Source organism: Haliaeetus albicilla, chromosome 9 (assembly GCF_947461875.1).
Source record: "Haliaeetus albicilla chromosome 9, bHalAlb1.1, whole genome shotgun sequence".
Classification (NCBI taxonomy): domain Eukaryota; kingdom Metazoa; phylum Chordata; class Aves; order Accipitriformes; family Accipitridae; genus Haliaeetus; species Haliaeetus albicilla.
In genome coordinates, this window is record NC_091491.1 from 16,946,419 (window position 1) to 16,972,558 (window position 26,140).

The window sequence follows — 26,140 nt, forward strand, 5'->3', positions numbered from 1 at the left end:
CCAAATTGGCATACAAGGGTTTCCTTAGTCAGGGGAATCCTCCAGGGCCGGGAAAGCTGACTCATGGAGAGCTTGGTGCCAGTGCAGTGAAGAGCGGGGACTACCCATGTAAGTGGACTTTGTTCAGAGTTTCCTACCAGCTTTAAGTGAAAAACACTAATAGTGGCTTATTCAGCCTGCTACTACCCGAAGCCATCATTTGGTCATCAATCACTGCTCTGCATGCTCCTGTTTATTCTCCCTCACTGGATAATTTGCATGCAGAGGTTTTAAGGCAGCTTTTCAAGCACTTGTGATATTAGCACTTGTGTGATCATGTGTGGACACACAGGCTTCTGACACTTCACTGAAGATCACTACATATATTTCCTTTATACTAAACAAAAGGAGTTATAAGTGCAATTAAACCACTTCGTGGTTTTGTTGAGTTGGAATGCCTGCAGATGCTCTTCCCCTGTCCTCACACACATGCTACATGTTGCACTGTACAGTAAACAGAGGGCAGTATTCCCATGAGAAATCATTCCTGAACTGCTTCAAGCAGCTGCTGCTCTGTGTTTTCAAGAGATGGCCTACACGTCCCACACTCTCGGTCACAGTAAATATCCTCTCATTCTTTTCAAACTGAACTTCACCCAATGCTCCTGCAACTGCCTGCAGCCTCCTGGGCCTGACTCCATGGCTGCAAAAATCAATGGGAGTCTTGGGTCTGGGGCCAGAGCCATTTGCAGTGACACTGGTCCAGGGTGATCCAAAGCTGAATAGTGGTGTTGGAGGACCAAGTTTAGCAGATCCAGATTTCTACAAGTGTCTTGTACTTCTGTGTGCCCCATGGCAACTCTTTCAGACTGAAATTTCAAGCACGAGTGCTTAATTTAGGCAATTAATCATCCATGGTTCAACACCTGGACAAATATCTAATCTTCAGACAGTCAGGCATATTTTCACTTTGGAGCACTTTCCCCAACAAACAGGAAGTAAAATCTGGTCCATTCAGACTTAGGAAAGTGAGGGAAATCATTAATATCCACTGTTGACTAGGCACAATGCAAGCATCCTAGTGCTGCTCCCCACTATCACCTTCCTTTTGACCTGCGCTCCCTAGCTGCTCTTTCTGTGATAAGTCTTGTCATTATTGGAGCGTGGCTTCTGTGCCAAATTCATACAACAGTGTTTTGACAAATGAGCATCCTGTGGAATCTAATTGGGAAATGCTGAAGGAATCTCGTTCTAACCCGCAAACGGTTCCCGTTCAAGAGATTAAAGGCTGGCTTTTCCACCCCCTTTCTGCACCTAGCCCCTCTTTGTCATGTGAGCTGAAAAATCTAAAGATTAGTTTCCTCTTCACGCAGCGTCCCCAGAATCCTGCATCAGCCTTGGCAGCTGCACAAGATCTGTGCAAAACTGAGCTTCTCCTGCCTCTGCGGCATTCATAGACACCAAACTTTGCTGAGGTTTGAGATTTTTGAGTGCACTTTGATCTATGAGTTGGCATAGTTGGGTTGATGCTGGTTTTATGCAGTGTCCTCAGGTTTGGCGCAGACTGGGACATCTTTCTGGGGAGATTTAGGAAGTTACCACCTCCAAAGCAAAAACTGAGGAACAGCCAGTAAGCCCATGCTTCAGCCATTGCAAGGCAAGGTCAGCTGCCTAACTTTAAGCTGCCTTCATTGGCAGTGTCACTAAGGCAGCTGAGAAGTGCCCTCATCACCCATCACACCAACTCAGAGGGCAGTAAGCAGCAGAGTACAAGAGCATGACACATGGCGAGAGCAGGCCTGGTGTGAATGTGTGCCTGTAGTCTCTGCTGCCTCGCTTTGTCCAAAGAGACCAAGTGCTAACCTACCCAGGTACCTGACTGCAGCCTTAGACCTCTACCATGTCTTTGTTCCCAGTGAAGCCTCTAGGACTCTCCCATCTTTGGAATCCATCCAGAAAGTGTTTGAGCAGCAGCTGCACCCTGGTATCCATCAGCGCTCACAAGTAAGTTGGCTGGAAGGTGGGAAAAGGAGAAGAGAGTGTGGGTGGCTGTCAACACGGAGGGAGGGAAGGGTTCTGGTTGCACAGCAGTGACTGGTGGGATTCAGGTGATCAGTTCCTGCTTCTGTTCTCTCTAGCCTTTTTCTGGCTGCAGTGCAGAGGGCACACAGCGAGTTACATCCCCGCAGTTTCATTTATCCCGTGGTCCCCTCTGCCTGCTCCCCCTTCCTGCTCCAGAGGAAAGTGCAGCGAACTGCCTGAGGACTTCTGTCTCCCCATCCTCCCTCATTGTGTGGGCTAGGACTACATATTTGTCTTTCCATAAACTTCACTCCAGGGTGTTTCACTGCCAAATCCTTCTTTCCCCCAGCCCACTTAAGTCCTATGACCTTCCACTCCCTGCCAGTAGCCCAGAAAATCAAAAGTCCAGGACTTCTGTATGTTGAGCTCTGGACCGGGTCATGCAAACCTGTCCCCCAGCAGCAAGCTGACTCCCTTGCATGTCCAGCTGCCTCTAACCTATGGACAAGGTTTGCAAATTCGTCCTTCCATCCTTCCATACTTCTGCACGTTCAGCCAAACTCTGTGCTCTTGTGCTGCCCGTTATGTATTAGAGTGGCAAAGGCACAAGTGCTGCTCCTTGCTCTGTGTGCAAGGTGTTCCTGGGGTGAGACTGCTGCACTTCTGGGCCATGATCTGTGGGTTTGGTAATTATGCATCTATCTCTCTCTTCTTGTTTCTATGTTGTGGTTATCAGATTCTCAGTGAAGCTAGTCCCGTCAATATTGTGTTGAAACTCAACCAGCTGATTTCTTTGCTGTCTTCCATTGAAGAAAAGGTAGAGTTTTAAAGCTGTTTTATATTATCTTCTTGTTATCTTTTGCCTCTAGTTATGCTTCTTGTTCATCATCAGTGCAATCCTCTGCTAAGTAAGATTTCTTTGCTCTGACGTCATTACTCTCAATGTAGTGCAGAATCACCAAATGCAGTTTGGTACACATAAATTCTTTTACAGGTGAAAACACTGTTGATTGAAGGTCCTGATTCAACACACCGGCGCTCCCTTATCCCCCCTGTAACTTTTGAGGTAAATGTACTTCTTTAACAATGCTGTTCACAATGTGGAAGGACAGTAATACAGATTTATGTCAGTATCTCAGTTCCTGGGAACTTTGCTGTGCTGCCACAGAGATAACAGCTATTCCTGGATGCTGTTTAGCACCATGCAAATGCTTAAGAGATGTCTAGTGAGATTGGCATAATGACAACACAAATCCATAAATTCAGGCAAGTGTTACATTTGTAATAGACGTGACTGAAGTGTAGAAGATAGCTTATGAAAAATCTTTCTGTTTTCCAATAGGTGAAAGCTGACTCCCTAGGAATTTTCTCAAAAATACATCTCAAGGTTGATGTGGAAATGGGAAAACTGATTATCAAGAGAGCTAAGGATGGTCCAGAAGACAAGTTTTATACCCACAAGAAAAGTACGATGCTTAAGTCACAAATGCTGGACTAGACTCTCAGTCCCTTGGATGATGGGGAAGGGTGTAGATATTTCTGCTAGGTCCTGGGTGTTGTGCAAGGCTCCAGTCAGTCTAGACTGCCTATCCCCAAAGCAGCCTGCAGAGAGCAGGGAGTCAGTACTGGCGTAACCAACTTTCACAGATTGTTAGACCTGGCCTCCTGGTCTAAATGAAGACAGTCGTAGCAGGACTGCAAGGGAGCAGGTTTTGATAGAAGATTCCCTGTAGAGCTGGTTGCAATAGATCCATTTTCTACTAAAAGCAATGTCGCTTGAAAAAAAAAAAATTCTGCAGGAACATACTGGCTTCTGTGATGATTTTTGATGGTAAAAAGCCAGATACTCAGTTTCAGTAACATTTTTCAGTGAATTTCCCCTTGATTTTTTTTTTTTTTTTTGGTATATGAATCAGTATCTCTACTGATGAGCAGTGCCAGTTTAGTCTGTGAAGGCCCAATTCAAACAACTTCCATGTTTTTCTGTTGTGTTTCTGGACAGGTAGCTCACTGAGATTGAGCCAAACGGTAGGATTTATCAGCAAGTAAACGATGCCCTTGGGCTCTCTCCTGCTAGAAAATCAACCTGTTGCTGACAGTGATTGAAAAGATTAGCTTTCATGCATGGCTTTCTCCAGCTGGTGTTCATAATTACTTAGCTGCTATTTTAGATGGGGAGGAATCACCTTTACCACCAAATGAGGTTTTACCTCCTCTTTCACAGATGGGGAAGAAATATATGTAGGCTGGCTCAGGATACAGAGAGATTGCCTGCAGGAAGCCAAGGCTTCACTTCAGACTGCAGGGCTTGGTATGGACAAGAGCTCCAGGCAGAATGACTTTTGGGGGTCCTCTTCACTTCAGAGTCCAAATCTGTTCCTATAAGGAACAGGATTAAGCAACATTAAAATGTAGTTATGCGGATCAAAGTGAGTCTCAGACATAAAAGACCATTTAAGTCCTGAGCCTGTGGGCAGGGTCCTTTTAGTTTTGGTGGGATTCTAGCTTCAGTGATTGCAGCTCATGACACCAAGTCTCTGTTTAGTCTTGCAGCTTATCAAGTCCCAGAAGGTCCCTAACAAACTGGTGATTGTGCTGGAAACAGAAAAAGAAAAAACACAGCGGAAGGAATATGTTTTTTCTGATTCAAAGGTACATACACAATGTTTTTTTCCTGCCAGCCTGGAGCAGGTATCCAGGTGGGAGTGGTACAAGGGGCATTCCTTGGCAGAAAGAGGAACTGTTGAAGGGCAGTGGTTGGCTTTGCAAAAATGAAATTTCTCCTTTGTTCTGGAAACGTCCAGAAAGTGAACAAGTGTACCGTGTAAAGGGAGATACTGGAGGGGGCAACCATACCTAGGTGCTGTCACTGAGGCAGGAGAACAGAGTGTCAGCAAGCAGTGAGAAGAGGCACGGAGTCACATGAGGGTAGCTGCAAAATGATTCATATAGGCAAACAAGAGGGAAGTCTAGGCTTTCTTCTGACCAGCTCAGCACTTGTTAAAGTTATGCACAAGCCAAATACCTAAGAAAGTACCACAGGAAAGACAGCTGCTTGGAAGGTTTCTAGGATAGTGGAGAGCTAATCTGCCCTTCAGGTGTGCTGGGAGTTTCCTGGTTCAGCTAGTTTTTCAAGAGGTCATGCTGGAGGAGTTAAGCATCTCGTTAATTCTCTGCTCCTCCCTGTCTAGAAGAGAGAAGGGTTCTGCCAACTTCTGCAGCAGATGAAGAATAAACACTCAGAGCAACCAGAGCCTGATATGATCACCATCTTCATTGGGACCTGGAATATGGGTATGGGCTCCCTTCTGACCTGGGCGTTCCTTCAGACACTTGTTAAAACGTGTGCTCACCTGCCATGATGAGCTCCAGACGCTGTGTTCTGTAGCAGATATGTACACCAGGGTTGTCTTCCACTGGGACAGGGGAAGAGCTGATCTCTAGGCTTATTCTTGCATGCGGTTTGACACTTTTCATGGTTCCAGTCAAAGGGCCATAAAGTTGGCCCTGACGGGTACTGAGGGATTCCTCCAATAACAGGGAATTGTGGCTGGCACAAAGCTGGTGCAGCAGCTTACCCTATCCTCCACCTTTGCAGAAAGGGCAGGAGCAATTCCAATAACTGCGCGTCAGCTGCTTCTGAACCTGACTAGGGACTGTTCACGTCCAGCCTGGGAAGAAAGTTGAGCATCTGTGATATTTAGAGAAGGGGACAGGGTATAGTTGAGGACAGTGGAATTTAAGTTATTTTTCCCATTTTGGAAGAAAAGCTGCTGTAAGCTGAGCTATCTGTGCTCAGTCATACTTAAAGGGATAAGGTAAAGGCAGTGGCAGGCCAGGAGTACAGCTCCTTACCTTTACACTTAGCTAGCCTTGGCCTTGGTAAGCTAATGAAACAGAGGAAGATGGTCAAAGCAGAGTCACTCCTTCATCAGTGAGTCAGGTGGGGTTAACATATTTGTCATCTTAGAAGAGTGTGCCCTTGCTGATACAAAACTGATACAGGGCAGAGTGAATGTGAAGCCTATTATTTCTGTCCCCATGGGTTGTCTGTATCCTGCGTTTGACAGAACATACTCTGACTTACTTTGGTGTTTGATTTGTTAATAAAAGGTGCTGCACCTCCCCCAAAGAAGATCACCTCCTGGTTTCTCTCCAAGGGGCAGGGGAAGACCCGAGATGACACTGCTGACTACATTCCTCATGACATCTATGTGATTGGCACCCAGGAGGATCCCCAAGGGGAGAAGGAATGGCTGGAGACCCTGAGGCAATCCCTGCAGGAAATCACCAGTATCAGCTTCAAAGTGGTGAGGGGTTGTTCCAGCTATTCCACGTAACTCAGGCGTGTGAGGAGAGTACATGTTGTGCAAATAAATGAGACAGAGGAATAAGTGGCATTTTGCCTACACCTCCTCCGCTTCCCTCCCTTTATTGTCATTGCATCTGGATGAGGGAGAGTGAACTGAATCTGTCTGTGGACTCCACGAGATCCTCCCCTGGAGCTGGCTAGATGGGCACATTACTATGGACAGTGACCCCCACTACTGACAAAGCAGGGACCCTGGCATGAAGCTCCTCTGCCTGCCAGCCTGGGAGCAAGGGGCAGATGTGAGCACCTGAGTCAAGTGGGGGTGATAGTTTGACCTTCACAAAGGAGGAGACTAAAAATTTCTGAGCCAGCTGTAGCCTAGATCTCACCCTAGGCTATTGCACTTTCAAAACAGGATGTAACAGCACACAGGCACAATCATAAAAGAAACTGAACCTTGTTAAGATCGGGTTTGGACATTCCTGAGTTTCAGTGATGTCAAGAAACAAATCTAAGCATACCTGGAAGGCCACAGGAGAGCAGGACTTATGACTTTCATGGTGATTGGGAAACTGTATTTTGTGCAAGCAAGGCAATCCAAGGATTAACTAGAAAATAGCACTAGAAAATAGCAGGTCCTTCCTCCCATCTTTGATTAAAATGACTGAAAGCATATCCAGAGTACAGAAAAAACATCTGTGTAGGAGAAGTACTACAGAAAGAGACAGGAAGGCTGCAGCTACAGCACAGCTTCACAGGCATGTGCAGAAATATAACCTCTAACCTTCCCATCTCTGCAGATAGCAATCCATACGCTCTGGAACATCAGGATTGTTGTGCTGGCCAAGCCAGAACATGAGAACCGCATCAGCCACATCTGCACAGACAACGTGAAGACAGGCATCGCAAACACACTGGGTGAGGAACAGACCTGGTCTTGTCCAAAGGACTGAGATCTGTTCAGTCTGTGCCAATACTGTCCTTGAAATGGAACAGCTCTTTCTCCACAAGATTCCTTTGACTACTTTTATGTGACACTAGTGATACTAAAGTAATATCCCACTAGCACTGATTATATCTTACCCTGTAAGAGAGGAAATCTATTTGTGTGTATACTTAGGTCATATCTATATATTCCCAGCAAACACCTTTGACTGGCTATTGGATTGCTCTTTCTTGGGTTTCACAAGGAAATTGCACTTCTTTCCCTTCAACTTATTTTTTTAGCATCCTTAGAAAATTTGTAACCACAATCTGTGTTGTATATACTGATTCTTTCTGTGCTGATTAAGTCAACTTATTTCTCTTCTCCATCCTCCACTTAGGATGTGCCAGGTGCCTTATTATCTTTGCTAGACTCAGCCTGGAGGTTGATTGATTTCTTGACATTTTTGGCTTATCTTTTTCCAGGTAATAAAGGAGCTGTGGGGGTGTCATTCATGTTTAATGGAACCTCCTTTGGGTTTGTTAACAGCCATTTGACTTCAGGAAGTGAAAAGAAACACAGGTAAGATACATCCTCCCCTCTCAAAAATGGATGTTGACCCAGGGTGAAAGGAAGGAGGGCCCACCAGACAGTCGCAAGCATGTTTTCCTGACTGTAAAAAATTGTTAAATGTCTCCTGGGAGGGCAACCTGTGCTAAAGATGCTTCTCACTGTGTCACCATTTAAATGAGGGACTTCTGCTATATGACCATACCATATGTGTGCAGATGAAATGGACAGCAAAATGATTTCAGACCCAAGTGTAAATGTCTCGCACAACACTTTTATGACCTGTCATGCAAGCCCAGTACACGAGGAAAGCAGTTCCCTGATCTACAGTGTTTTGGAGAGATGTGGGAAGGCTTTTCCCATCCCAGAATAATGTGCTGAAGGGGTCTGTATGCCTTCTCACTGTAAGCAGTGCTGCAAGCATGGGAGCTGTGGTGTGCCCTGGGGCACAGCTGAGAAAGATCCTGCTAGGCAGAGCATGCTGTCAGGAATACCAAGAGCGAGGTGTGTAGCACAGAAATATCTCCACGGTGGCTAATTCTCTATACCCAGCTGTGAAGTGAGTTTCCATGGTCTAGGCAGGTTCTGTGCAGGACAGGACTGGAAGGCAAAAGATCCTGACACCAGTGGGAGATCTGCACTCACACTGGGAGGAGCTGGAGCAGTTGGAAGGAGTGGTTTTGAAAGCAAAGAGGACTTGAAATGAAGAGGTTGGCTTTGCCATCTTTCCCAGTCCAGGACCCAGAAAACAGATGGTGTGGGATTTCTGCACAAGGTCTTTGTCACTGATGGAGTTAACTTCTATGGAAGGGTTCCCCAGGGCCTGGAATAGCTGCCAAAGTCTAGTTATGTGTTTGCTGCTGAAATCTGAAGGCAACAATCTAATGCTGGGTTTCTAGGGCATGCAGCTCAGAAAAGCACAGCCCCAGGAGGCAACAAAAGTGTCTTTAGGACAGCTTTCCAGGCTTTCAATTCAGGTGGAAACAGTCTGACACCCAAGGTAGAGCAGCCCGGAGCTGCTGTAAATGCTGCTGCCCCCTCCTCACAGCAAGCTGCCCCTCAGCTCCCCGGACCACACACAAGACAAGCTGCAGCATGAGAGCTGCACTGCGTTACTGGTTGCATGAAGTAGGTTGGCTCACTGGGAAACACTGAGCATATCACCTGGGCCTGTCTGCTGAGGTGCAGTGCGAGGCAGGGGTGGCAAGTTCTCGGCTTCTGAATCTGCTCTTCTCTAGATGTTGGGCCAGATCGGTTCCTGCCTGGTAAAGCAGCAGTCTCTGCCAGCCCAGGCATTTAGAAATTGCATGGCTATTTAGTAGGTCAGGCAGATGTTTTTTGTCTTGACAGACGCAACCAGAACTACATGAACATCCTGCGCTTCCTGACACTGGGAGATAAGAAACTGAGTCCGTTTAACATCACTCATCGCTTTACTCATCTTTTCTGGCTGGGAGACTTGAACTACCGCGTGGAACAGCCCCCAACGGTTAGGGACTCTGCATGAATCCCTGGAAAGACAAAATACTGTGTTGCTATAGAAGTGCTATCTTTTTCTAATCAAGGGCAATGTGGCAGAAGGAGTGGCAGAAAGAGGGGAGGCAGAAGGGATCCCCAGGGCACAAGTGTGACACCAGTTGAGGGAGAGTAAGGAAATCCCCTTTGCCCTCTCCAAGGATTAATGGACCCAGGAATGCCATCTGGCACACCTGGCTGCTCCAGGCAGCATCACTTCCTCAAACCTCCCAACTCTCCTTCCCTCTGTGAGCAAGCATCTGTCCCTGAACAGCTTGATCCAGAGATTGCCTTTCTGCTCTAATTGGTTAGCTTTTAATGGCTCAGAACAGGCCTTCAGAAACAGGCAAGTAATAAATACTGGATAGGTTTCAGTAGGCTGGAGACAACAGCAAGTCTGGTGTTGATGTGCATCTGGTTGTGTGTGTGTCTGTATGCTTGTGTAGGGGATGAGTGGTCATTTTGATGCCTGTTTCAATAGGTAAATATTCAGCCATGCAGCAAAGACTGGGGAAGGGAAGGGTGGGGAAGTGGCAGGGGGTACGGCTCTGTGAAACAGTTCAGAAGCACTTGCTGGCTCACTGATAAAGGGTGTATTTATGAGAAGGTTTTGCATCATCTGCAGCTCTGCTGTTTCCCTGTTGGCAGGAAGCAGAGAATATTATCCAGAAGATCAGGCAGCAGCAGTATCCAGAGCTGCTGGCTTTCGACCAGCTTCTCATAGAGAGAAAGGACCAAAAGGTGTTTCTGCAGTTTGGTAAGATTCTGAGTTTGTTGGCAGGTTCCTCTCCTGTTTCCAGCAACTTTCTCTGCCAGACTCAATGTGGGGCAGGGTGTACAGAGCAGTGGCTGTCTTTCCCAGATGAGGGTTCTCAATGGGCCAAACTGTAACGGAGCTCTCTCTCTGTTTTAGAGGAAGAAGAGATTACCTTTGCTCCGACATACCGTTTTGAAAGGGGTACCCGAGAGAAGTATGCTTACACCAAGCAAAAAGCTACAGGGGTAGGTGAAAACTGGTTTCCCTTCAGAAGTGTATGGCAGAATAGAGAAAGTAACTCCTACAGAAGTGATCTAAAACAATCTCTGCATTTTCTGCCCTTGTAGTGTTTTGAAAGGAGTCAATACAAACAAAAAGATTTGACACAAATATATGGTGCTTGGGCAAGTGAATTTCCTGTTCTTTTGTGAACTGGTCTTTTCTCTTCTTCTTGACATCACTTCTCCTTTGGTTTGCAGATGAAGTACAATTTGCCATCCTGGTGTGATCGAGTGCTCTGGAAATCATACCCCATGGTGCACGTTGTGTGTCAGTCCTATGGTGGGTAGATAACATATTGTAGATAGCAAAGCAATCAGTCTGAAACGGAAATGATTCAGAGCAGAGTCTGTAGGATCTCCTAGCACTGCGAGGCACTCAGCATAGAGGGACCTGATGTTAAAAGAGGCAGAGTGGAGCCAAATCTCTCTGCCTGTAACCTTACAAGCTTGGAAATTAATTCTGTCATTCTTTTATATGCAGAATAACACTCAGACAGCTGCAGCTGTCCACCTTTAGGTCACACTGTAGGGTCACTTTACACCAGTTATTTCTTGGCAACAACAACCACTTTTCGTGTGCAGTTACCACCAGGAGCTCCTTACTTGATGGTGCCAGCAGGGTAGACCCTGTGTACACAGTCCAGTCTGCAGAGACTGGACCTGCAAACATCTCCCTTCTGTCAAATCACATTCCAGCAGGACTGTGTGGTACCAAGAGCCTATTCTCTTTCTTGCTGAGAAACATCACAAAAGTGCAATGCAGGGAAGAGAGGAAGCCCACAAGGCCTGTTCAGAGAAAGACACAGATACTAGTTCCTGAGATTTCATCGACTACATGTAGGACCAAGCATCTGAGTATGATGTTGATGGTTTCCTATGCATGAGATTGAGAAGAGGGCTGTAGGAGTCTCTTGGGAATAAGGTGGACTGGTCTGATCACAGAACCTATGATGATGAGGTGTATGGTCAAATAAGCACTTCAGAAAGTCCAGCATCTGCTTTTATACACTGTTCTGTTCAATGGACTGGGCTTGCTGGAACTTGGGTGTGTGCTCAGGTCAAGTCAAGACCTTGTTCACTCACTGTTAATCCTGGGCCACGAGTTGCTCTGTAGCATTGAAGTAGCACCAGTGTATTCTTGTGTGATTTCCTGCCATATTAGAGCTTTGATTAGCTGTGCATGTTGCAGAGGCAACCAGGACGCCTACAAGTGCTTTTTGTAGTGGAGGAATCTAACACTGACAGTTGCTTGCAAAATTATATGGTAAAGTTGTGTCCATTAACCAAATCTTCATGTATTTTGACAAAAGAGTTACATTCCTATATACTAATATGAGATTATGTAGAAACACCTTTGACTAGAGACAGTTACCACAGTGACAGTTATGTTTTGTGGAAAATTACTGAATAATATTTCTATCGTAGCGATCTCACTGGAGCACAGCAGAAATGCAGGGCAGTAACTATCCTCCTTTTCTCGTTGGCAGGCTGCACCACTGACATCATGACAAGTGACCACAGTCCTGTCTTTGCCACCTTTGAAGTGGGAGTCACGTCACAGTTTGTTTCAAAGAATGGTTAGTCAGGCTGGGTGCAAGTGTGCTGACTTCACCTTTGGATATAAAATGCAGTGCTTTGTATAAGTTGAAAGAAAAAGCTGCTTCTTAAAGAGTCCACTCAAAAATGCCCTCTCTTTATCTCCTACTGAAAATGCCATTATTTTCCCTTCCTCTTTCCTAGACTCCAAGTACACAGATTCCCAAGGGGAGATAGAGCTCCTGCACTGCTACGCTACTCTGAAGACCAAGTCCCAGACCAAGTTCTACATCGAGTTTCACTCTAGCTGCTTAGAAAGTATGGGTTTGCCCATCTTTATTCTTTCTGTCAAAGTTTCCTGCTTGTTTGGATTAGTTCCCCTTCCTCTTGCTTTGATCTAAATGAATAGTTGTGTGGATCACTTGTTCCAGTGCAAAAAAGGGATGTCCTAGAGATTTGTTGTAGTTTACAAGTCATCCTATACTGTCAGCAATACAATCCAAAACCCACAGCCATTTAGCTGTAATCTATGCTTACACATGTAGCCTTCCACCATTTCTTCCATCTTGTTTGGCAATCTGATCATCTCTTTCTTGAATAGAAACACGTGTTTTTCTTGCTCATCACACAGAAAATCTCTACTTAGCAAACACATGATTGATTAAATTTCAGATCAAGCCTGCTACAAATGATCAGGTGCTTTCAAAATAAAGCATCTGCATTATGCTAATAAAAATAATTTAATTACCCTGGTTTAAAAAAGAATAAGTCAGAGGATCAGCTCAAAGTGAAAGGAAAGATAGTGATTTGATTCTGTAAATGGGACTGTGTACCCACCAGTGCTGCAGATTTTACTCCCTGGCCCTGAGCTGCAGGGCTGAGTCTCAGCTGTTTATGTAATGCAAGCCTACATGTCCTTGCTGTGTTTTTTTTTTTTAAGCGATTCCCCATCACAGGACTGCTCCTGTAAGTGGGACAGCATGCCTTCGGTGTATGCTTCATCACATTATCGCATGTCAGAGCACTGTGTCAAAGACAGTTCCATGAAAGATTATTTTTTGGCTGTATCAAAATTTGCATAAATTTCTATGGAAACAGTGTATTACGAATCTTAAATTAGAATTTCAAAAGTGTGCTATCTTGAGTGGCGTAGGAAGAGCTGTCATGTTCTTATCCTCCAGTCCATGTATGCACTGAACTTTTCAGTGCCAAGTTTCACTGTAAAATAAAACCATTTAACAATACTCCAGTAAAATCACTTGTAAATTTACTCTGTAAACATTCACCCAAAGCTCAGACTTTAAGCTTCTTAATACTTCTAAAATTTGCACCCAAGTGGGAAAATAATTGTAGGCCTTTTGGAGATCTAGCATCTGAAAAGGATTTGTAGCCAAGTTCTTGCTGTCTCTCTTCTAGCGAACTCTTTCTCATCACTTTGCAGGTTTTGTAAAGAGCCAGGAAGGAGAAAATGAGGATGGGAATGAAGGGGAGCTTGTGGTAAAGTTCGCTGATGCTCTTCCAAAGGTAAACTGGGACTATGTTTCCATATCCATATGGAAGAGAAGCCTTCCACTTGCATCCCATAAGCAGCATTACATCGTTTGCATATATCAACATTACTTTTAGGAACATGGTTGTGGTCTTGTTTACACTCAAAAGGGAATTTAAGAATGCAGGATGGGCTTAAGCTAAACAGAGTATGTTATAAGCAGGAAAATACTTTCTTGTCCATATACTTTCATCTGTATCAGGAATTTTGCTGGCCTGGTTATGTCACTCAGGAGCATGACTCTTTTCTCACCTTTTTAGTGAACATAACTATGCTGACAAGTCTTTTAAGCAGGCCCTTTTGTTTGTTTGTTTTAGATGGAAGATAAAACAGCTGTCCTGGAGTTTCTTTGCCGTGTGAGGCAAAGTTATTTTTCTTGGTATTTTTGAGAAAAGTTGACTAAGTTTTTTTTACCTGTGTTAAAAAGACCATCAATGGCCAGAAGTAGTGTTCTGTGTGTCAATGTCAGAGACAAGTCCTATTCTTGAGAACAGAGCTGTTCTCCATTTCTTGGCGTGGTGGGAGCTGGAAGAACTATCAGAGCTCTTGGATTTGGCGCAAATATGCATGTCAGTACCCTTCTGAATAGCCCAAAAGAAGAACTGCTGACTTTGGAAAGAGTGCCTTACACTGAGAGACTGGGGCAAGACTCTACAATAAGTGATTGTAACAACAGCCAAACAGATTTTTGGGAACAGACTGTAATCAGAGTCCAGATCACTTCCTCCTAGAGCAATTTTCAGTCTGCACTGTAGGAAAAAAATGCAGCTCAGCCCAATGTGTTTGATATGTAGCATTCTGTCTGCTCTGCTGGGAGCAGGAGTGGGGGGACTCTAAAAGTGTGTAGCCTTCTACCACAGATCTCCAAACATCATCAGAGGCTGATCCTGGAGTGACACGATACCCTCATGGGTCTATTCAGCTGAGTTTTGCTCATTTGGGACTGAGGCACAGGGAGAACTGTGTTCATGTAGACCACCTATTGTATTGACCCACTTGTCTTTGCAGCTGACTCCAATTATTTCAGACCCAGAATACCTACTGGATCAACACATCCTGATCAGCATTAAGTCATCAGACAGTGATGAATCTTATGGTAAGTGAAGACTTTTTATGCTCTAAAGTTCTGGACGAGTCAAAATCTACTTAGATTTTTCCAAACCGCTGAAAGAGTGGGAGAGAACAGAAGTAACTCTTACAGACTGAACATCTATGATGCTCTGACTTCTGATTTAGAACTCAAAACATACAAAAATAAGTTGTGGGAAATATTTTGTGAGGTAATGATGATTAGAGGAATATGAACTAGAAGCAACAATCTGTATAAGCTTTACCAGTCCTAAAAAGCAGTGGCTTAAAAAGAAAGTACTTTACAGGTATTAAATCAGGAGTCAGTCTGTTTAAATGGGTTTATTCAGAACATACAAATCCTGTTCACTTGCACTTACTTGATGCATTTCTCCTGGCTACAGAAAAGTCATTGTCAGTGCTGCTTGCTCCAAATTCTAACCAGCCAGAGACTGCAGTCCTTGTCCACAGAAAGCTCTTTGCCAAAATCCCATTAACTGAAATGGCAGTCACAGGCTTATTATGTTTTCCTTACCAGTAATGGAAGCTCAGAACCCTGTAGTCACCTGTGGGTGTCTCCAGTGCCCAGATCCTTCACATATATGTGAAGAACTGAAATGAATGCACCTGATTTCTCAAGAGATATTACACTCCTCACTGTGATCCAAAGCAGATTCTCTCTAGTCATCTCAGCCCAGCTGGCACAGTGGTAGTAGATGACTGACATGAGAAAGAGATTTCAATGCTTTTTTTCTCAGTCCCAGGCACATTGTCTCCTTGTCATCCTCTAGGGGAAGGCTGCATTGCCCTGCGAATAGAAGCAACAGAATCCTTAGTTCCTATCCATACTGTGCTGACACACCATGGTGAGAAAACGGGGGTCTTCCAAGGTGAAATCAAGTTACAAACATCACAAGGAAAACAGAGAGAGAAACTGTATGGTAAGGAACGAGATCATCTCTGCGATGCTCGCTCTAGAGAATATCCATCTCAAAAGATTTCTGATAAGTGTCAAGGAACTGAAAATTATCCTTGCAGTGCTTTTAGTCCTAAAGAGGCAAGAGCTTTTGATGCTGACTGCAAGAAGATGTGAGTATCGTTAGTTCTCAGGAGTATACCTGTACTCTTTCAGAAACACGTAGCAATTCCATTTGGGTTTTTCTTTTTCATCATTCAAGTTAATTCGGCAGACTGAGAGAGCCCCCTGTCTGTCACTGATACTGATATTATTGAATGGTGATACCGTATTTTCACTTGCAGTGGCTGTATGACAAGGTGCCAAAGCTCTCCCCGCTCCAGTCACCCTGGGGAACGTCTGCAAAGAGCGAGTGAGGCTCTCAAAGAGCAGTTCCTCAGCTAAAAGATCACAAACTTTGCTTATTTTCACCTTGCTACCTGTTGTTCTCTTTCAGAGTACAAAAGCAGCTTCATGACATTTACTATTCTTGTCAATGGCAAAATGACCTGTGACTGTTTGGGGGATCATGACCTTTGTATTTCAAGATACACACTTTTTCCTATGTCAACAAAACATGATATGTATTAGTGGGTAGTTGAAAACATAGTAGCAACAACTGTTTAAAACTGTGTCACTGTCATTCTGATAGGCAGAGAGATGGCTTAATACAAGCAGTAACACAGAAAACTTACGGAATCAGACTCTGAAGCTGCCAAAACATACATTTATGCCTTTTCTTTCCTTCAGATTTTGTCAAGATTGAACGTGATGAAATTGCTGGGCAGAAACCAAAGAACATCAGCAACTTAGAGCCTAGCAAAGACTGGGATCAGACTAACAGGTAAAGGGCAAGTGGGTAAGTCAGTTACAGAAAACTAGTTGGCTCAATAAACACAAAGCTGGGCTTGCTGTGGGAGCAGTATTAATAGGCATGGTGAGCACTGGGAAGCTGCCTTTGTGGCTCTCTGGTTGTCAGGGCTGGTCGATGCTTCTATGCCCAAAGCTTCAAAAGCTGAGAATGCATTAGTCAGACTGGGTCCCTGCACCCCACTTAAAAAGGGTCCTTTTATTTCCAACAGAAAGTCAAAATCTACTCATCTGATGGCCAGAGAAGCAGCAGCCATTGCTCGCTTTTGGGGGAGTGCTTCCTCTTCTCCAGACAACCTGGGAAAGGAGGATATGTTACGGTAATCTTGCTGCTTTACCTCTGCCAGCTGTCCTCAAACTGCCTGTCTTTTCCTTTCCAAGAGTCATAGGATGCTTCTGGGTAAGGCTGTTCTTTCACTCCAGCTTCACAGGTGCATTCTTTGCAGGCAGCTTCCCGCCTTCTGCCTGCTAGTCTATATCGGTACAGCTCAAAAGGCCAAATGTCTCTCCTGTTGTTCCAGCAGCATATTCCTACACTGTGCAATGCTGCCCAGTGCTGCAATTTAGCTCTTGCTTGAAACTGTCCTGCTGCAGCTGTCAGCTGAACTGCTGTGCCCAAAAACCTGTAAAAGCCCCTATATGTGGTTGCAGAAGCTGAGTGCTCTCTGCAGCCTGGAAATGGAAGCATATGCCACAGCCAGAGGAACTATTTGGGCCTGGGTGAGGTGGCCTCGACCCAGCTGCTTCCTCTCCAGTGACCCAGGGGAGGGAGGCACTAACAGGACTGCCACTTATTCTCTGATTCTGAAGCAACAGTGACAAAAAAAAAAAAGTAGGTGGTATTGAATGTAAGCAGTCAGTGGGCACTAACTCCTTTGTAGCTGGCAGGGAGACAAAAAAATAAATGTATTTGTGCATGTATCTTCCTAACAATATTTCTTCTTTTCAGCAGCTCCACTCCCACAGACATTAGCAACCCCAACTACCTGGGGATGGCTGCTTTCTCTCAGCAACCCTCTGCAACCAGCCAGCTTAAGCAGATACCTTCACCAGACCAGTCACCTTCTCTCTGGAGCTACGAGCAGCAGCCCAAAGAGACTACCTCCGTAATGGGACAGAGTCAGTCATCCTCCACATCACCCTCCTTGTCACCTCTATCTCCAAAACCAACCCTCCAGCCTACAGTAAACAGAAGCATTTGTAGTCGGAGTCAAGAGTACCTGTGAGTCTATGAGTTTTGCACTGGGGCTAGTGCCCTCTCTCCTGTCATTCTGCACAGTCACTATTTCATTATCTGTACAGAGAGTTCAAGGTACAGAATATTCTTTCAGTCTTTTATCTCTAGAATTAGAAAAAGATAAGTTAAGGTCACAAGTGCAGATACCACATACTCAAAGAAAACTAGTGTAGTAGCTCCTCAGACTTTGTGAAAGGAAAGCCAAAAATATATGTACAAGTTTAGTTCTCTACCAAGAGAAGAGAAGGAAAAGACTACAGTGTTGACTGTAGTTAACAAGGAAGAAAAGGGAAGAGTGTGGCATAGATCTTTCCACTGGATGGGAAGGAGAGCTCCTTCACATGTCATATGCAAAGTACTTTAACTGAATTTCTGCTTAGACTACTATACAAATGTCCAGCTTGCTATAGAAGTTAGCATCCATGTGCTTCATCCATCACAAGTCTTGATGCAGAATTTCCATCCAGCAATTGAAAATATCCCATCCCTACCCAACTTAGTAAGGTGATGAGGCTACTTGACCCTAGTGCATGTGTCCTCAATCAATGTCCTCATTCCAGACCTCTTTTTCATAGTGACAGCTGCTTTCTGAGTCTAGGCTAGAGTTCACTGGTAAATGTATGTGGCACTCTATAAGCCAGAACTTGCAGAAGTCAGAGCTGCAAGCACTACCTCAATCCGTTATGTACCTGACAACCCTTCATCATGCTCTCAGCTCTTTGCTCCTGCATGTACTGACTTCCAGAAAATAACTTGAAGCAAGGAACACAACTCATTTGAAGACACTCAAAGAACACGTGCCACTCACCCTATTCCGCTCTGTTCAGTGGTATCGTGGCTGATCTTTTAATTGTCATGGTGGTTCTCCAGATGAAAGCCTTGCCAAATCAGGTCGCATTGTACAAAAACCACGAAATCTCCCTTGTCCCATTGTACAGCTGTGCTGTTGTTCCAGTCTAAGCCTCAATTCAAAGGGCTCAGCTATGAATGCACAATGATTGTCTCACCCTACAGTATATAGCTGTTACTTATATATTGTGCATTTGGGTGCATTGAGGAGTTTTATCCCTTCTCTAGGAATACCGTGTGGCATTGGTAGCAAGAGGAGATTGACCTAGTTGTAAAATGCTACAGTGTGATGTGAGCTCTTACATTACCTGTCCAGAGAGCCATTTCAATCCTCTCTGCCAGATCTGAGGATTCTTATTAATATTTAAATTCAGATTTGTGCATGTCACAGAGCCATCAAAGCACTTGGCACAGTTTGGCTCAGTAGCTTATCTCTGTTTAAAGAGAAGCCAAGTATCGCTCTGATAAGACTGTAGTCCAGCAGGGAGTTTATGCAATACCATGAGTATCTGCTCTCAGCTGTCATGTTAATAATGATTAAACAAAGTAAAATGAATACACAATTCTGTTCTCTCCCTCTGAGTTTAATTGTTATCCTGTTATCCCTTTGCACAGTCAGTGTAATTTTATCATGCTCATTTCCTATTCATTTTCTCTTTAAATCAGTCAGTGTCTCTTGCCTGCTCTTTACAAGTGTCCTTTTTACACTGCTTTGATGACTGTAGGCCACCTGAACTGGCGAAAATCACAGCAGAACCTTTGCTTCAGGAGGAAGGACAGCAAAAGACAGAGATGTTTGAGAACCCACTGTATGGCTCTATGGGTTCTAAGGGCAAGGTGGCATCAAAGAAAGAGCAGGACTACCCCAAGGCTTTGCGAAAAGAGCAGCCACCACTGCCTGATCAGAGCTGTCATCTCACAAAGTCACAGGAGCCTGAGAGCAGCAAGACCTCTGGCAAACAACCGTCACCACCCTTCCTGGTCCCCACACAGCGATTTCGGTCCTATACCTGCTCCAGCCAATCTGAAGAAAAGAATACAGGTGAAAAGACTCAAGGCAAACCAAAGATGACTACATCATTAGAAAACTCAGCACCGCTCAAAAAACTAGTCAAGCCATTGAGGTCTGAAGTCAACCCAACCACCCAGGGACAGCACAACAAGCCACCTCTTCCCTCGAAGAGCAGGGCAGTGCTAGACATGCAGAACTCCAAGGGCCGAGACTATCGGGACAGTTCAGAGCTGCCACACTCTGGGAAGCATTGGACAGAAGAGGGACCAGTTGGCAGGACAACTACATCGGTGTGTTACTTGTGGGAATAAGGCAGGGTGGAAGTTATATTAGACTGTGGTGTCACAGCAGAATACTACTAGAGTAGTACTGGCTTAATCACTGTGCCCTTGCTCTGTATTTCCTAACCAAGCTCAGAGCACTGTGCCACAAACCTACAGGGCTTGCAGAGCAGGGGATGCAAGGGAGTATCTTAAAGCAATATTGCTGCAGAAGATGTCATGTTGTGAAACCATGGCCTTAGTTTTGTGTGAAGTTTTAACTTCTTCTGGACTGTTTTAAGCTTGATGGCCAGGAGAAGAATGCAAATAGTCAGCTACTTTGTTACTACTTGTTTGGTGCATACTGGATTGTTTCTAAGAACGTCCAAACTTGGCCTGGCTGCACATATCTACAGTATTGGCTAGGAGGTTGCTTTGCTCTAATTAATAAAAAGATGATTAAAAGTAGTCATCTATGGGAAACTCTTATCAGCTTAGAACAGTGGTGTCCAAAAACATTACCGAACCCTCTGCAAAAATAATCACACATCTACTTTTCTGGGCTGGTGGTGAGGGGGGTTGTTTTTTGGTTGTGTGGTTTTGTTTGTTTTTTTTTCTTTTTCCCAGACTGTCACAAGCTGGATGAGAAGGGAGTAGGGGAGATCTTAGTAAATGGGTTTGGGAGAAAAAGAAAGCCCACTTGAGCAAGCTGGTTTTCTCCTTCTTCATTAAAAATTTTTGAATTGACAATAGACAAGCTGATATCTTCTCTTGTCTCTACAGTGAAAACGACACGGCAGATGGCACCCTAGGAGGAATCCTGATGGGAAGAAAGATGGAGATTACTGCTTTGTTCACATTGATGCCCTCTGGTCTGGTTCTAAAAAGACTGGGGATTTTTATTTTTTTAGGGTGTATCCCTCTTTATGATTATGGAAATGTTCTAGCTGAGAAGTTTATCCTATGTTGCTCAGACCGAGAGGAGCCAGGACCACAATACCAAATGCAAATTAGCCTTTTGTAGTGTCACTTTGGTACTTCTATTAAGAGGCAGGTGGTTAAGTACATGCATTAGCAAATATTTTGAAAAAGAGGAAGGTACGGTGTAAGGACTAGGAGATGGAAGGGGTGTATTTAAAGACCCTCCTTTCTACAAAAGCAAAATTTTTGTGTTACAGAATTCCTATTAAAGAGTGATATGTAAAAGACAACATTTTGAAAGCGGTACAGCTCCAAAAGCATGTCCTATCCATGGAGCAAGGAGTTAGAGGAGGGTGGGAAACGAGTTTGAATAGCAGATACTATGTCACACAGACAGATGACTGTCACACACTGTCAATCGAGCCAGCTTTGCCTCTACTGTGAGCTCCTAGGCTGCATACATGCATTATTCATGTAGAGTGTGAGGGCTGGCCCTTGGCACTGTAGCTCTTTTTTTTTCTAGCAGGTAGTGCTTTTGTACCCCTAACAAACAAAGGGAAATATCAGAACTACATGCAGAAATAGGAGAATAGGCAGTGTCCATAGGCAGCCTAGGAGTATAGCTGCCTGAAGGGACAGATAGCAGTCATTCCAGCCTGCCTTACAGCAAGCACTCTGCTGTTGAAGGACAGTGGCTGGCTGGTTTTGTAGCATTCTTAATAGATTAATGCTGACCTTACTGTACACTTTTGTTCATTGACTGAGAATGAATAATGTTAACATACTTGTAATTTCTGTTATATTCATCTTAAGTATTAATGCCATGGTTACAATTAGGCTATGCCTGTTTGTGACTTAATCATTGCTATTGTTTTCACGTTGATTACTAAAAATAATAAAAATCACCTTTCTGATCATTCTTTACTGAAAATTCAAAACTGCCTGCCACATGATTCAGCTTTAGTTGGGTGTTACACCAGCTTTCTCAGTGACAGTGGTCCCTGCCCAGAAGAAACGCCAAAGGCACCAAGGAGTGCCGGGAAGATGCCACAATGCCACTGCGATATTGTCACTGAGGATGCATCTGTCTGTGTGCACAGACCCTTCATGGATACAGCTGGTTTAAAAATTCTAGCACCTGTTAGCAGGTACAGTTACCATTTGTATGAGTATAGACAATGTACAGTAATTTTACTGGAGCAGAAGAGGCTGAGCATAGACTTGTGAGAACGGGTGGAAGAGGACAATCTGTAAGGTAGAAATATTTTAAAAAGAGAAGTTTTTCTGCCATGCACGTTGGAGTTTCAAGGCATCATTACTGAAACACCTAGCTCTCTAACCTACAAGTCAGCAAGACAGGCCATAAGCTTACATTCCTCTTGCTTTATTCAACAGAATCCTTTCTGTGTAATCCCCATAATTCAATAGCTGTGGTATTTCCTTGGCCCTGGGGAGCATTTCACTTTTCAGTTCCAGATTCCAGAAGAGCTTTTATGGCCACAGAGTAAAACCTTCCTGGAGCAGTGAGCTTTCTGTCCAATATAGAGAGTTAGATCAGTTCCCACTAATTCTGTGGTGTGTTCATGTATGTTTGGAGATGGAAATGTGACAGGCTTTCTACAAAAATTTTTAACTTAATAATGAGACAGGCTCAGATTTTCTGTGATGCTACTGTTTATCCACTGACTTCCTGAGCTGTAGAGAAGAAAGTCTATTCCTCAAAGTTTGAAAAATAAAAGCTTGATATAAAGCAAGGTAGCTTCTTGCAAAAAATATTCTCCTAATTGGGAAAACTGCTTAAAGTTGGCCCAGATTTGCAGATAAGCAGAATTTGAGAACACTGGCCTTACTAAGGCATAATATAACATCCAGGTACTTGATCTGGCCTGTCCTTTAGAAAGGCATATTGCTGGGGGAGAAGAGAAGCTCTCTGCCAAGTTTCCAGAAGAAAAAAATACATTACTATTCCCATACTAAAAATGCATTACTTACCCAGCTCAAGAGCTGGGTATGAATTATCACTTGTTACTCCAAAGAGAGTCTGAGTTATTCTCTATGACAGGAGTGATGGCAAATGCCACCATGCTTTTTGCAAGTGGAAAATGTTCAAAAGAAGGCTTTGTAAAGAGCTTTCTGAGGCCTCTGTGGAAGAGACAGTTCTTAGGTGAGCAGCTTAGACATAGAGTGGTAGATTTGAGCTGGTGCAAAAAAGTAGTGGGACACTGTGCAAGTGCTTGTCTTTATAGTAAGACTAGCTGTACCTTGAGATGGTAGAGTTCATAATGCCAACTGTGGGAGCTTGTCAGATGTAAATATTAGAAAACTGAATTTAACAAATAAGTCTTGTGCTTATGGTTGTTTTGTTTCGTTTTTACTTTCTGTCATAAAGCCTTTAAGATCATCTCTACTGGTTTTACTGCCTGTGTCCTGAACCAGATGAAACCAGGACTGAACACAAGCTGCTTGTTTCTCATATGTCCCTGGGCCCATGACTCTCTCTTGCCAAACCAGGCATATTTTTCTGCAGTCTCTGTTATTGCCCAATTAAGTTAGTACAGGCAGAATGAGTAGAAGACATGAAGTGAAGGGTATGAATTGTCAAAAAATGGACTGATTTCCCCCAGATGTAGTACCTATCCACAAACTTCCGGCGTCCTTTAAGTTCTTAAAATAGCTGCAGTCTTAGTGTACTTATTTCTGTGGAGACCCAGCTGTCAAAAATGCTTTAAGTTCCCAGCTACAGAATGTAATGTTGTAGAAGACAGTAACTTTTTAAAACCCCATTTCCTGCCTGCACCTGATGCATCTAATGCAAACTTACTTGTCCTCTCTCAACTGTAAAACTATCACAGGGTGCTGTTAAAGCTTTTTGTAAAATGTTGTAGTGGGCTATATATTTCCTTCCTGGTAAAGGTAGGGTCTTACAGAGAACGGCTCAAAGAGGAGGGAAAATAGAAGGAAAAAACCCGAATGAAAATGAGTTAGTCACTCCGAAATAGCAAGGGGATAATTTTGATGTTGTTAGAAATTATGTTGCCTAGACCTCTAGTCTGCTGGGGCCAAGCACTCTTTTTCTATACAGCTTAAAACTAATCATTTAGTCACTATCCTCCCATCTGTTTTTAAAATGGAAGTTTTTCTGAAATCTTTACCACATTTTTCTGTCGTCCTTGTCAATTAAATTCATCCATATTGTGATTTAAGGGATATGTTGTCCAAAAATTAATTGATCCTCCCCTCTCCTGACAAAGCTCCTAATTTTTGTAACATTTTCAGGCTTAGACATTTGTGTATGATTGAACTGCAGGTGTCAGGACTAGCTAACTGACCAAGGTGACCCAGGGCAATTCCCAGAGATCTTCTACCCAATGGCCCCAGATGGCAACAGATTGGTTGGCAATGCACAATATCCAAATACTTATTTTTTTATTTCCCTAATCTCTGCCTGAGAGCAATCCACACTTTACCCTCTAGGAAGTTTGCTAAAGACACTCCATCCCTACCCTTATTTGTTGTATCCCTTGATGATAACATAAATCAGAGATACAGCAGGTGGACTGTGCATTTGGAAAGTGTAGGTGATGGTGAAGGCTTCTCTTGATCTGCAGTAACAAGCAACAGTTTGGTGCCATAATATGTCAGCTGCATCTGTGTGATGCTTGTTTTGTTGAGGCTAAGGATTTAATGCAGGGGTCAATGACTTTCCCTTTTTTTTTGTGCACAGCTGAAGCAAGAGCTGAGTACATACAGCTGGAACTGTGTCTCACATTGCTGCTCACATCTGCCACCTAAGAGGTGCTGCAGTCACCAGTGCATTCCTGCAAGCGCCTGTGGAGGGGGCTCATAATGCAAGTGCTACAGAATCCAAATAGTCATTTCAATGTGCCAAATTTCCCTACTGTAGAAAAGGTGTTAGCTGTAGAGGTACAGGATGTTCTTTCTATATATATAAGCAAACATCAGGTTTATATTCACATGAATATGAAAAAGATCTCCTTTCTAATTCCACAGTGTGCGCATGATGTTGTTTCAAACGTGGCTCTTAATAAGAGGTATTTTAGGATTGCATTTGTGTTAAAACTTCTGAAGTTTCCCAGAAATTCTTTCACAGTTGAATCCCAGGTTGGCAGAAGAAAGATTTATTTTTACCTACTGTAATTTGCTATATTTTTTCTGATGCATAATGAGATAATGCTTTATCTCATTACGCATCACCAAATTTCCCTGAACTTATGTCCTTGGTTCATTACCATTACCCTGTTTTCTTAATTTTATTTACAGATCATCTTTGGGTGTTAGAGTAGACGATCTCCAGAGGCCCATCCAGCCTCAACTATTCTGTGCTTCTGTGATTGTATTTAAACGAAACCATTCAATGCCAGGGATGGTAATCTGCTACACATTACAGTTATTATTAACACTTTATTGCATTTTTTTCCAAGGTCTGGACTAGATTACATGCTGAATAAATTAATCTATCATACCATAAAGCATTAGATTATATCGTAACTAATAGAGACAAAGATGGCACACAACAGACTAGTAAATGTTGGGCTCAGGAAGGAATGAATAACTAGGAATGGATGATGAAGAAGACAGGGTCCAGTAACAAGCAGAAAGATTGCAGAAAAGCAAGTAGAGACTTTGCGGAATGAGAGAGAATCCAGCAGAAACGAGGTGGGTAAAAGCTGTCTCCAATAGAAACAGGTCGATGGGAAGAAGGAAAGACAGCAAAGAAATTGGAAAAGAAACAAGAGACCTTTGTGACAGAAAGGATGAAGAAATTATGTCTGCTCCATACTTTGCAGCAATTTGCATCTTCACAATTATAGCTTGTAAGCACAAAGAAAATGACTAGATGTGGGAAATGTTCCCTCTTTTCAAATGTAAACTCAAAGATCCAAAACAAAGCCCAATTTGAAAATGGAGCTTTGATTTTAACTTAGCCCTTGGGAAGGACACTGGTGATCAGTATCTTCCCAGAAAATGAACATTTCAAGTTCTAAGTCAGAAAGCAGTAAAGGAAGTAACTGAATCTGAGCACCAAGCTTCAGTCCAACCTCGCAGTGGGTCCGAAGGGAAATGTCACATGAGAAACTCTTCCACTCACCTTTGAGCAAGGATCTGTTTCATCACTTGAGTGTCAATCACAACACTGCCATCTCAGCACAGAATCTCTGAAAAATTAGGCTCAAAGGGACCCTAAAGGGACCCATGCAATCCATTCACCATACCAGCAAAGAGTAAACTACAGAATTCTTCACAGAGGAATGTTTTTAACTGGCCTTTTAACTCCAGCGTGGGAGTTTCTCATCTTCCTCAAGCAGTCTGTTTCAGAGCTTCACTAGCCTTACCAGCCCTTCCTCATCTCTAGAGGGAATTTTTTGGTGGACTTTAAGCCCTTTTAGTCTAGTCTTGTCCCCTGTGAACAAGCAGATCAGGTTATTGTCTTCATTTTCTGACACACCATATTTACATACTGCTGTCATGCTTCCCATCAGCCTTCTCCTCTTCAGAGTAAA

The 26,140-nt window shown here is 43.7% G+C and overlaps 1 protein-coding gene across 2 annotated transcripts in view; it reads left to right on the plus strand.

Annotated features, from left to right (window-relative positions):
* Positions 1-23,021, plus strand: part of INPP5D (inositol polyphosphate-5-phosphatase D) — a 60,703-nt gene extending 37,682 nt beyond the window's left edge. Inside the window, exons 8-30 of one of the 2 annotated variants that reach the window (XM_009927969.2) lie at positions 1,896-1,983; positions 2,738-2,818; positions 2,996-3,067; positions 3,344-3,467; positions 4,547-4,653; positions 5,193-5,295; positions 6,115-6,311; positions 7,114-7,231; positions 7,724-7,820; positions 9,159-9,297; positions 9,972-10,080; positions 10,237-10,325; positions 10,560-10,641; positions 11,849-11,938; positions 12,102-12,215; positions 13,339-13,421; positions 14,455-14,542; positions 15,306-15,455; positions 16,220-16,313; positions 16,552-16,659; positions 17,289-17,561; positions 19,151-19,727; positions 20,481-23,021. In XM_009927969.2, the coding sequence (XP_009926271.1) occupies positions 1,896-1,983; positions 2,738-2,818; positions 2,996-3,067; positions 3,344-3,467; positions 4,547-4,653; positions 5,193-5,295; positions 6,115-6,311; positions 7,114-7,231; positions 7,724-7,820; positions 9,159-9,297; positions 9,972-10,080; positions 10,237-10,325; positions 10,560-10,641; positions 11,849-11,938; positions 12,102-12,215; positions 13,339-13,421; positions 14,455-14,542; positions 15,306-15,455; positions 16,220-16,313; positions 16,552-16,659; positions 17,289-17,561; positions 19,151-19,727; positions 20,481-20,483 (2,986 nt within the window). In that variant the 3' untranslated portion in view covers positions 20,484-23,021. Of the gene's footprint in view, positions 1-1,895; positions 1,984-2,737; positions 2,819-2,995; positions 3,068-3,343; positions 3,468-4,546; positions 4,654-5,192; positions 5,296-6,114; positions 6,312-7,113; positions 7,232-7,723; positions 7,821-9,158; positions 9,298-9,971; positions 10,081-10,236; positions 10,326-10,559; positions 10,642-11,848; positions 11,939-12,101; positions 12,216-13,338; positions 13,422-14,454; positions 14,543-15,305; positions 15,456-16,219; positions 16,314-16,551; positions 16,660-17,288; positions 17,562-19,150; positions 20,181-20,480 lie in introns of those variants that run through there. The other variant, XM_069791900.1, reaches the window with a different exon arrangement.
* Positions 23,022-26,140: the final 3,119 nt, after the last annotated feature.